A 12449-nucleotide genomic window follows, 5' to 3' on the forward strand; every position below is an offset into this window, starting at 1 on the left:
TGAATATGGGTGTCTCCATAGCTCTAAAAATTCCAGTACTGGTGCAGAATAAAACAAGCCACAAGTCCATCTGGTGTAAGTAGTGAGTGAAGCAGGTTTTAATGCACCTGTTTATGCCAGTGGTAAATTTGGCCCTTATAGGTTATAAAATGTGGTCTAGCAGCAGAAAGGATTTGAAAAATTAGATGCTAACTGCTTCTTTATCCAAAGATCAAATGTGGACTAACCCAGCACATCTTTTTAAGATTACTGGCAATTATTTTTTCTTTTCCCTTGAGTGGAGTTCCATTTCCCTAATACTCGGGCTTTGCCAGCAGGTCCTAAAGGGTAGGTCGGTATCTTTGTTACGAGACATTAAGAAAAGAGTGCAATGTTGCCTCTATATGGGTACTAAACAGGGTGCAACTTTATTTACAGTGTAAAGTGCATCACACAGAAGTCGTTTAAAACACACAACAAGCAGTGACATAAATGACAATACAGTACTGGGTAGGGAGGGGAAAGTGTTCCAGCAAGTATCAAAACATCATCAACAGCACTAATACAACAGCCTCTAGTTTCAGCTACTCTGTCCTACCACCACATCTCCTTACGAAACGTGCTGACTGGGTTGATCCCGGGACTCCATGTACTAGTCACTAGTGTGAAGCTGGAGTGCTAAAAGCCATCCCGCAGCCCTAAAGTCTCCAGCAATGTCCTGCCAGCTCTAAGCACTGTCCTCACCACTGCTGTTCTGCTCTGGAGATCGCCAGGGCAGAGTCGGGCACACACCAGAGAAGCACACTGGACCAAAACATGAGAGTGACATATAAATAAAGATCTGCTTTTCTCACTCATGCACTCTTTTCCTTGAGAAGTCCTGTGTTGCTCACTGCAACTTCCATTCATATGCTGTTAAGGCAGCCAAGGAGGTCAAGGAACAAAGTGCCTAGAAATGGTGGTGACTATGGGTTGAAATGTGGACATTATTTACTGAATGCTAACTTCAGTCAAAGCTGTAAACATCGATAGCTGTGGAGCTGGGAGACAGAAGATTGTTGCTACGTGCTAGCAGAGTCCATTAGAAAAAGAAGGTTGTGGGAGCTGCAACAACAACTCTTCAGCTGGTTGCAGCTCCCACTGGGAAGGAATCTACATTCACATTAAATCTGATCCCCTAATGACTCCTATTCTTTACTTATCTGTTTTTCTTTTAATTGGCTGAAAGCTCTTACTGGCTCACAAATTCGCTTGTTTCTTTCTTCCCCATTTCTGGTCTTGGGCTAACAGCCATCAGTTATGTGTCAGTATTTACTAGTGCCCTATTAGTGTAACTGTGAGCTCATTTTGGTGTCATATCACTTTCCTGCGTCCAAGTTCATGCATTCATGAAAGGAAGGTAAATCTATAAAGGGGGGAGGGGTGGGGCAGGTTGTGCACACTCTTAATCTGGAGGGTAACTAAGCAGGAATGCTACAGAAGGTAAAATTTATTTCTCTTTCTTCTTTCCCAGTGCTGACTGCAAGTCACGCTTTTCTATTATTACTGGGAAAAATGGAGCTTCTGATCAATGACTCTCAGGTTCTCACTTTAACATCTCACTTTAGCAGACTTTTTGCTAACTGATGATAATTACCAAACATTTGACCTCAAAAAATGCATGTGATTTCCACCTTGTAATTCCACCACCCTGCTTAACCATGTATCAAAAACCCCATGTATCAAAAGCTAGCAGACAGTTGCCAGACATGTATTTCATAATTTACACAGGAAAGGGATGGTGGTTACAGGCAGGTAGTGAGTCCCATGGCAAATGGGAAGTGCAGGTTTCAGTCGTCTGCCTGCTTCCCACTGCTGGATCCTGGATTATCCAGGTTTAGAGCTACACCTGAACTGCCTGTAAGCCAAAAAGCCTGAAAGGCTCTTGTTGGCTAGACTTGGTCCATTTTTCTCTGAATGACATGATGTTCTCTCATCTCTTTTACATTTTTGACTATTTTACCAATAAATCTCAGGTAAAATTCATGCCGATGCCTTCCATTAAGTCACTCTCCAATGATGTTAATGTCACATAATATACATTACAGAATCTTCTTATGCCTGCAAGAAACTGTGGTTACAACATGGACTTTATCACATGTACTTTTAATTTACACCAACATGAGATCAGAAACAGGCTCAACGCAAAGCTTAGCGGCTCAGTTAGCCTTGCGTAACTATTCTTTACTGTTGAGTTGCTGGACAGCAGTATGCTTTTGCAGATGGTAAGCAGAATTGCCACATTCTGTTTAATCACGGTTGGCAGTACAGTATGGTTTAATTAGCTTACTGTATGTAAGAAATGGGAGGGACTTCACTGTATACAACCACTTCCTCAGTGGACAGTAGGAATCTTTACATTTTTATGTGTATGTGTGTATGGTGTGTGTGTGTAGCAGCATATATTTGATAATACTTTTGTAAATGAAAAATACAGAGGATTTCTTTAAAAATGGAAAGGTATAGTAAAAATGTATCACAAAATAAAATATAAACCAAGGGAGCTGGGGGGGAAGGGAAGCAATGGATTTGATTTACAATGCATTAGATTCCAAGCCCTGGTGCCTAGGCTGAAGAAAGGTATCTGAATGTAGAACTGCTGCTCTGATGTTAAAAGGGATAGAATCCAGCCTTCCGTTTCCTGCGTCAGAAAACCCAAACAAAATAAAATCAGTGCTGTACTGAACACAGCAAACAAGATCAACAGTGAGGCACAAGACGATGGTGTCTGAAAGTATACCAGGGATTAGAGTGTCACAGCTCAAGGTGGCATATTGAGAGGGGAAGAGGGTGGGAGTGGGGAATAGAGATATCCGACATTTAATATAAGTCATGACTCATCTCAGAGTGGTTTGGAGCTAACCTTGTCCTGGATGCTGATAAAAGCTTTTGGCCCTTTCAGCTTCCCTTTATAAATCACACCTAGTTAACCTGCAACAGCGAACCTTTGCTATCACGGCATTTACTCCTGTTGTGCCTGTATGGTTTTTGAGTCCTCAGAACAGTATCATACCCGGTAAAGAGTCACCAGCGGCTGAGGCCAAAGCTTAACAAAATACGAAACAGATTTCAGTGCTTGTTTATGTCCCCTCCCCTCCACCCCATCCAGTTCTGTGTGGGAAACTTCCTCTCAAACAGCTCTTGAAGGGAGAGCTGCTAGACTGCAAGCCCGTAGGGCTAATGATCCACTTTCTCTCAGACTTCACAATGCTGCAGAGAGCTGTGGACTTGGACAAAAAAAAAAACAACCAAGAAGAGTCCAGTTTGGTAATAGCCTGAAACTTTGCTTTGCCTCAGAGATAAACTCCGTAATTTTTGACTGCTAAATCTACTGCATTTGGGCTTCTCTGCTTCATGTCCTAAGTGGAAATACTATCAGACTTTAGATGTGTAGCTTTCAGTCTAAAGCTGGATACTGTTTGTGGCAGTACATTTAAGTTGGTTCACTTAGGCATATATAATCACAGCTGACAAATGAAAACTATTCATTTTGCACAACGTAATTTCTCAAACAAGCATCTTTTCTGTAGCTTTAAGATAAAGAGTGTATCAGGGAGACAGGGAGGAATGTGTGTCTCTACCTGTCCAGAAAGAAGAATAGAAAAAATGTACAATGTCACAGGTTTTGTCTGTATCCCAGAGAAAAACATTAATATTTAGCTGTTATTTATTTAGCTCTCCAGGATAATGACCAATGTGTTCAGTAGGAGCCTGTGTGAGTTGAGGTATAAATACTTTTGCTAGCATGTGTTTCATGGCCCTCATTAATATTCCATGCAGGGAGCAGGAGAACTCACGCTGCATGTTTTGTTACTATATCTGATTCCCAACCACAACATCATTACCATTCCACCTGCCTTCCCTCTTCAGGGTTGTAAATGGCTCTTAATGGCAGCATGAAATAAAACAGCTTTCCAAAGAAAAACTGAGTCCTGTTCAGACTGCCCTCAAAGCCAAACACCCAAACTTCACAAGTTAACTTTAAAAAACAAAGCTAATGCTGTAAGTGCTGCCTTGCATGGTGATGGGGCTCACTGATTTGAAAACCTAGTCCACTATTGGACACATTAGACATGAATCAGCAAACCAAAACACAAGCAGTGGTAAAACTCTCTAAAAGAGAGCACACATGAACCAGATCTAAGCCTAGTCCTTGGGGCTCTTGATACAGGTACTGCACTGCCAGGTGATTTGAACTGGGACTTGACTCAGAGGCACTGTGTTGCACTCTTTAAATGATTACACCACTCAACACTAGGTGTAAGAAGAACTATTATTTATAACATCTGTTGCATGACCCTAGTCTTGCACCGGGACCCAGCTGAGGTATATACAGTTCAAAATGAACGCTTGTACATACTAGGCCACCCAAATTTCCTGAAGATCATTCTCTATTACATCACAACAAATATTTTCCATTTACACCATTAAAAATAAAGGCTAAACCTTAAAGGTTTGCCTGTCTGCTTACATGTACCTGAGTTTTCTAGAAGTTTGGCAATCATTTTGCAGAGTACTCTCTAAGGTCTTTCCAGATAGCCCATAAATCATGAGCCATCCAATGACCACTGATTTACAGGATCTAGAGATGCTCAAAATGTGCAAAATTAATGGCACATTCTTCAGATTTAGAGTTCAGTAGGGTGTGATTCAGCCTCGCTATGGGACAGTGCTCAGCAACACTCACCTAGAGCAGTCATGTCCAGTCCATGATGAGGGACAATAGCACCGATTTGGTCGTATGCACTTCCCACCATTTAAGCAAGGCAATTGGCAAACAGCTGCATACAAATACACACACACAGAGAGTTGCATTAATGAGCACACCCACAACAAGCTGATTAAGGAACAGGGCACTGAAAATCCAGCCTGCATTATTCTGTTAAGAACGGACTACTCTCAAAACTACAGCATTAAACATAACTGTGAGTCTGTTGTAAAAGATGGTTTTCTCTGGAAAGGGCAGTCTTAGAAGCGCATCTCTGCTGAATGTGATTTGACCCTCTCTACTACTTTTGCTATCTGCTGCAGTGTATGAGCTGCATGAAATAGCCAGTGTATTATTTTACATTGCCTTAAAAATTCTGTTCTTTTTGCCTCAAGTTGAGGCAAACAAAGGAATGCAAGTGGAAGCAGGAGGAGGAACTAGAAGAGAAGAGTCAGAAGATCAACAGGAGAACAGGCCTTATTTCTAGGAAGAAAATGTGGGTGTTTATTTGAAAGGAATGTGACAGCTAAACAGTAGCCAGGACAAGCAGACCCCAGACGTGGTAAAAAAGTATAGAAAGAGGCAGCATAAACAGAGAAAGTTAAAGGTCAGAAAGCCATTTACAGATCAACAGCAGGCAAGGATTAAGACTTCACACAATGGCACCTGTATGGAGACAAGGAAAGGAAGCAGAGAATGACAGTAAGTTCCTGAAAGACACTGAATAGCCATAAGAGGTGTGACTAGGTGGTACAGGGCATTTGAATGAGAGAACAAACACTAGCCTGCCTGATGGGTTTGTGCTGGGCCAGCTGTGAAATGGCTCCACCTGCTTTTGTGTGACAGCCTAACCCAAGGGTATCAAGTAACCAAACAAAAGTCAAAACTTCAAGTCTTCCCATCAGTTTTGAGACTGGAAGATAAAGCTCCATACAATTTACAGAACAGATTTAGAGACTCACTTAATGACGTCCTTCAAATGCAGACATTTATATTGCAAGAAAGCTGAAAGACATGAAGTCTTTTAAGCAGATAATGCCATATCTAGAGGACAGACCTAAAGATACCAGTGAGGACAAATGGTGGGTAGTATTTTGCAAGGACTATGCATCAGGACACACTGATTAAAATGGAATTACAGGAAATGGAATGAGTAACCACAGGAATGTGAAAGGAGATGGAAAGACACTACTCCGATTTCTCTGGGCCAAACACGAACAAACAATGGCAGGAGGTTATAGAGATGGACCATCCCTGTGCAATTAAGTGCACCAAGTTTATCACGTTGAAAATGACTTCTGATTCTGGAATCAAGCATATGAATGAAACATCTTTAGCTCTCACTTTATGCACATTATTAATCCAAATATTTCTCATTTCACTTTGCTTTGTCATGGCAAAAGGTCAAGACCAGTAAGTAAAATGAGAAGTGGTTTAATAACTTCATAAGCAGTGGTTACGAGCTTTTATGAATGGGCTTTGGCATAGATGCAGTTGCTCACCAGAATTTTTTCTTTAGCTACCGAAAAGCAAGTCAGATTTTGGCCCAAATCTGGGCCAGCAGATTTGAATTGCTGGCCCAAAAGTGAAAAAGCCATCTACCCTCCACAACCACCTATGCTGTTATAGCTGCAAAGTTCGTGAAATATGAGAGGAAATCATGCATTATGTTCGAGGCAAGTGTCCCTTCAAAAGACAGTAGTTCTGAGTTAAAATGTTCACTCTGGAATTTCAACTTGCTGAAGGATGGTTGGGTTTGCAGTGTATCACACAGCTTATCCCCCAGACTCACTATTCTTATCAGTTGAACAAGTAATATGAACACTCATTAACAAAAGCATGAATTCCTCCTCCATTTCACGCAATCAGCCACTCCAAAGTCTTGCAGGAAGGCAAACCCTGGCTTTCATGTTAAGGCCCTGTTAACAACCAGTTAAGGTGCACCTGGACAATAAAAATACAGTGAACAAACTGTAAAATAATTTTTAAAAATAGTTAACATTTATAAGCGATTGAGATTTAATAATGATTGAAAGACATTTCAGTGATCACTCAGCTGCTATGAGTTTTACTGGCTATTTCCACAGGGACAAGCCTTTCAAAAACTGGCATTTGTTTAGTCTTGATGTGGAACTATGTATTCCAAACTTGGGTTCAAATATTATCCCTAATTGCAAATCAGCCTCATCTGACACAAGCTGACTTGCCAGGACACAGGTCTGGAGCCTAGAATCACTCCTCTCACTACCCCTCACTATTTTGGTGTGCTACATGCCCTTCAGCCTTGGTTAGGTACAAGTAAGAGATCTAGTAAAATGAAGCGCACTTTAAATTTGTTCAGAGAACTTAGGTGATACCTAATGTAAGGTACCCATGTACCATGTACATGGGTACCATACATGGGTACCTTACATGGGTACCATGTACTCATTAAACTCAACCATCCTTAAACAAATCCTTGCTTTGCTCTGCCCTCTTGCCTAGCTCAGAACTCAGGCATTAAGTGGGAATCCCCCAAACCAGACAGCTATGTGGTGAAAAGGTCTGTAGTACCTGCAGCTTGTTTGTGAGTTTAATGGTGACCTGCATGTGCTGAAGATGAAAATGAAATTCTAACTCTTCTTGGAATGGACAGTCCAGTTTTATTCTTCTCTTTGGAAATCCTCTCTCCTCTGCACTGCTTTTTGCAGAGAGCACTCTTGTAAATCCTGTCTGTCCTTTCTGAAGATTTTAAAGACTCATCAGTGACTACTCTGAAAATAGTTTGCAGCAAATCCTCCAGGAATACTATTGCAGGCCTGGGTTTTCCTGTGAGAAGCTTAGTAGTTCTACAGAGTCCTTGGTGAACTGTACTAGGTATTGATAGTACAGTCAAAAAAATTGAAAAAAAAATGCAGGTGAAAGGAGTTTTACCCATATGGCAGCGTGATCCAGTCCATCCAGGGGGGCAGTCACACTGGTAAGGGGCCACACAGCGGCCTCCATTGAGACACGGCAGAATGCATATTGCTAAGGAGAGGAGAAGAGAACCAGTGAAAAGAATTATCTCCCATGAAAGCAAAGAATAAAGTGTACAAGAAAAGAACTTATGTTTAATTAGAAACTCTACTACCCCTTGAAGCGTTTGCATGCAGTATCAGCAGAATTGAGTAGGATCTACCCACAAATCATGAGCAGCAAATATGACTGGCATGGCAGCCAGAAATGAGAAGGAATGATGGCAAACAAATGGACAGACTGGAGCAATTGCTGGAGTCCTTCAGATGCCTGTAGGCTCTGTGCTTACTGGAAATAAGCAGGGCTGCTTGCCTGTTTCTCATGTGTATTATCCACAGACATTGCCCACTTCTGTGACAGTGGCTAACAAAATCAGTTCATACTTTAATTACAAGCAACTGGATTGTTTGTGGATTCCCTGGGGTCCCACAATGTAACATCCAAAACAAGTTAATCTATGCCCTGTCCTTAGAAAAGCACTTGGTCTGGGCCAGTGAAAACATGCTGAGACAGGTGACACCACAAGCTCCCCATGGAAAGACAGCTTTGATACAAGGCATTTTGGGTGCAACAGGTTGACCGTGGCTGGAAGCTTTGGGGAAGAAACAAAGCAGATACCAAGCAGCTGATGTCCTCTGGACTGAGCACCAATCAAGCTATACTGCTCCTGTGAGCAGATCTGCAAAATTGTCCAATGTGCACACTGTTCGTGACTTAAGTACCTTCACAAAACTACCATCTCCACTACCCTAACTGAATGAAGTACTTGTGTGAACATGCTCTAATAAGAGCAAGAGTTGAGCTGGGTCTCAAATTTGGACCCTTGAGTGGCACTTCCAGTGGAGTTTTATACTGGGAGGGTGGATGGGGGCTGCAGAGGACTGATGGAGAGGTTATTCCTCTTCCACTGCGCAGCAGAGGTCAAGCTAAGCAGGTGCAGTCAGCCTCGATAAGAAAAGAACAGTAAACTTGCACGGAGCTCATAGGACTAACCCATATCACCAAGAATTACTTGTCTGTATCATTAAACTAGTAGTGCTCCGCATGTTTTTTAGAGTGGTCAGGCCTCTCTCAGGAAGATGAATCTATCTTGTTATCTGTGAAATGTACTGTGAACTACAAGGTGACCGAATTCTGTCAGAGCTCTGTGGCCTCACCTGTGGCCTGATCCTGACAGATCAATGGTCAATGCTAGCACTCAAAAATCCCTTTGACTTTCAGAACAGGCCCTCAACTCCAAAGACTAAACCTATCTTTTCTGTTCACCGGTGCACCTTGCTTGACAAGCAACGCTGCAAAATTGAGGTGGCACTAACCAGCTGTGGGAATCCTTTTCCCCTCTCCTCACTACTTATGCCAAAGTAAAAAAAAAAAAAAGCAGCAGCAATTGCCTGTATCTGCATGAAGTGTGATCTGGCTAGTCAGCTGCCTGTTCATTTTCCTCATACAGGAAAACAGGGTCTGAATTGGGATGACAGATCAAAACAACTGGGGGCATAAAATTTGTCCTCTGGTCCTGAAGAATGCATTAAATATCATTACTGATGGTAAGGTAAGGAAATCAATTGTGGCATACTAAACACAATTCTGCCAGACACAGGGCTCAGTCCTCTTCTGCTGAAACTGTGAAACATACAGGACTGAGTTTGCATGTCTGGCTATGGTGCTACTGACAGACACAGGGACAGCAAAAGAGGGGCTGTGTGAATGCACCACATGGCTGGAGTTTCTGTAAATGCAGAAGGACAAAACTTGCTGAACCTCTTCTCCTCATTCTGTATCTACAGCTAATTTATGCCCTGTGGAACTGACACTGCCACAGAGAAGACCTGAAAGCTGCAGAGGTAGATTCAGAGGACCATTTTAAGATGTGATACATCTACCTAGCAAAATGCTTGAACCACATTCCTCTCCATGAACTACAGGAGGAGGTGCCACATCTTTTTGTAGGTCTCCATGTATACTCAGAGCCAGGGACAGTGACACTACCGTGGCTGCAGATGTTCCTGGACATGCTAAAGGTTTACGTCAGGGCCATACTGAGTACTATATACAGTAAGGGTACTTTCCTTTTCTATCCACATAGACCCATGCCTAACTGTGTACAGTAATAAGGCTTCTCATGCAGCAGCTATGCCAGCATGAAAGGGTTAGCCTTCCCAAATTCCTTGTGCTAAGATCATCATGAAGAAAATGGGAAGCGTGGCACAAACTGGCATCCCTGATGTCACCCAGGGAATCTCTGACAGACCCAAGAGTCAGATTTGGCTCTTTTCAACCAGAACAGATCCAGTTCTCTCACTATTCAGAGATCCAGGCCAGGAAAAGCTAGCCCAGAATTTGTGGGGTACATGTACACAGGTCAGGAAGGACAGCATGGAAAAGGTGACACAGTTGTTGTATTTGAACATGAATTAATCAGGTTCATAATCACAGACTGATAAAAAAGGAAGCCAAGAAACAAATGCAGCCACCAGCAGAACACTCACATCTCTTCTGTTCTAACCCCTGTTCTTTCACCAAAACTATCATGTATTGCTGTTAGACACAGACTTTGGAGAACTGAAGCAGGCTGTTCTTCAACCATAGTGAAAGGGCATCCACAAACAAAATCACATCAATTAAACAAGTGCTTGTTTTGGTTTGGAGATGTCAGGGGATGGTCATTTGTCTAGAAACAAGCAACCAGTTGGTCCTTTCTGTTCTCTCTGATTCATCAAGCAGAATAAAGTAATGATTTTTATGTTTTTGGCTCTTAGGCCTTTAATTTTCCCACCCGGTTCACTGCCATAAATTCACTTGTCTTACCTACAACATCCTTAAAATTACACTTAGGGATGATATACATACGCTCTTCACAGAGACGACCCATCCAGCCATCCGGACATGAGCAGGCATTTGGTCGCTCACAGATGCCACCATTCTGACACGGGAACCGACAGACAGCTGAAAACAATACAATTACTTGACAAACTCAAGACAGTTAATTAGAAACTTAGTAATTCAGCATCTTGCACAGATCCTTGCAGTTGTAAAGTTTAGAGTAGAACAAACAAACGTAGTGAAGTTCAGAAACATAAATTTGATTTCAAGGGCTACATCGTTTTCTGGCTCTGTGTGTCTGACTAGGTACTGTGAGCAAGAGCGTGGGACCCACTAAGACAATAAAAAGTTGTCCCTGGCAAGAATGAAAACTTAGAAGTTTTTAAAATAGTTGGGTAAATTATTTGGATAATGTTTCAAGGCTGCCACTATGCTTTATCTGCTTTTTCCCCACTCATTTTGGTAAAACAAACCAAAAAACCCCACCCCAAACAAAAACTATTACTTTTTTTTTCCCCTCCCTCTCTTCTAAATTAACTCTAAAATGAAATCAAGCTTTCTTCTAACCTTGGTATGAAACACCAAGATAATGCCGTCTGGCATAATATAGGGTTTGTCAAAAGTAAATTTAAACACTGTGGTAGAACAAGCAATTTTTATTGCACTATCATCCCGCGTAATGAGGAGTGACCAACAAGGGTGCAGCAGTGGCACAGTGAAGTGTTTACCTGAGGAACCCAAAGTGTGATTATAAACCTCACTTAGCATTCATACTGACTAGTGCTCCTTGGCTTGCACACCTGTTAATAAGCACCTGATCATAAAAATGAGGAATTTGAAGTGGACTCTATCATGATAGCCCAATATGTTGCCTGGACTGGACAGGCTTTGTGCTTCACCTTAATTTCTATGACATTGCACTGTATCTTGGCTAATGCATCCAGGGAAACCAGGACTACTTCACAAAATCATGTGGCAAGCTAAGTACAAACATGTTAGACTTAAAGATCATTGGAGGAAGTACAATCCTTGTCATGTTGGTGTATGTACTCTATACAGAAGATCAAAAATTGTGGCTTCGAGATGATACTACAGAACAAATAAATAATCAGACTAACTTCTAATTAGTGGTAGTTATGAACACAGAGTAACCTCAGGAAACTCAGTCTGAACTGTTAATTGCATCCTATCTTTAATTAGTTACTAGGTGAGCAAAATATGAGTTTAGGTTTGGAGTGTTTCAGATCTTGTTCAATGTTAGTATTAAATACAAACAGCGGTTTAGCACACTGAAACATTGTTGAGATCTGAGCTCCACATTGGAAATAATGCAAATCTTCCTCTGACAGAGCCAAACTTGAGTCGCTCTTGCAGCTAAGCCATGCCAAGCTGCAAGCTACAGCTTGGAGTCTGTTGAAATGGCAACAAGAAAAGATTCTATAGGTACCTCGGGGATAAAAGGAAGATGAGGGAAAATGTGGGCCCTCTCTGGAACAAAACGGGAGACCTGGTTACCCGGGATATGGAGAACGTGGAGGTACTCGATGACTTTTTTGCCTTGTTGCCTTGTTTTGACTTTTTGCTCGAGCCTCACTGCCCAAGCCGCAGAAGGCAAAGGCAGGGACTGGGAGAATGAAGAGCCACCCACTGTGGGAGAAGATCAGGTTCAAGACCATCTAAGGCACCTGAAGGTGCACAAGTCCATGGGACCCAACAAGATCCATCCGTGGGTCCTGAGGGGACTGGCGGATGAAGTTGCTAAGCCACTATCCATCATATTTGAGAAGTCGTGGCAGTCCGGTGAAGTTCCCACTGACTGGAAAAGGGGAAACATAACCCCCATTTTTAAAAAGGGAAAAAAGGAAGACCCAGGGAACTACAGGCCAGTCAGTCTCACCCCTGT

General features: G+C 42.1%; 1 protein-coding gene across 1 annotated transcript in view; it reads right to left on the minus strand.

The window, feature by feature from the left end:
* Window positions 1-384: 384 nt before the first annotated feature.
* Window positions 385-12449, minus strand: part of SVEP1 (sushi, von Willebrand factor type A, EGF and pentraxin domain containing 1) — a 152475-nt gene continuing 140410 nt past the window's right edge. Inside the window, exons 49-52 of the mRNA XM_019473913.1 lie at window positions 10574-10669; window positions 7640-7735; window positions 4706-4799; window positions 385-2659 (exon numbers count right to left, since the gene is read on the minus strand). Coding sequence (XP_019329458.1) covers window positions 2629-2659; window positions 4706-4799; window positions 7640-7735; window positions 10574-10669 — 317 coding nt within the window. The 3' untranslated portion in view covers window positions 385-2628. The remainder of the gene's footprint in view (window positions 2660-4705; window positions 4800-7639; window positions 7736-10573; window positions 10670-12449) is intronic.

This window comes from Aptenodytes forsteri, unplaced genomic scaffold, assembly GCF_000699145.1.
Source record: "Aptenodytes forsteri isolate BGI_AS27 unplaced genomic scaffold, ASM69914v1 Scaffold103, whole genome shotgun sequence".
Taxonomy (NCBI): Eukaryota; Metazoa; Chordata; class Aves; order Sphenisciformes; family Spheniscidae; genus Aptenodytes; species Aptenodytes forsteri.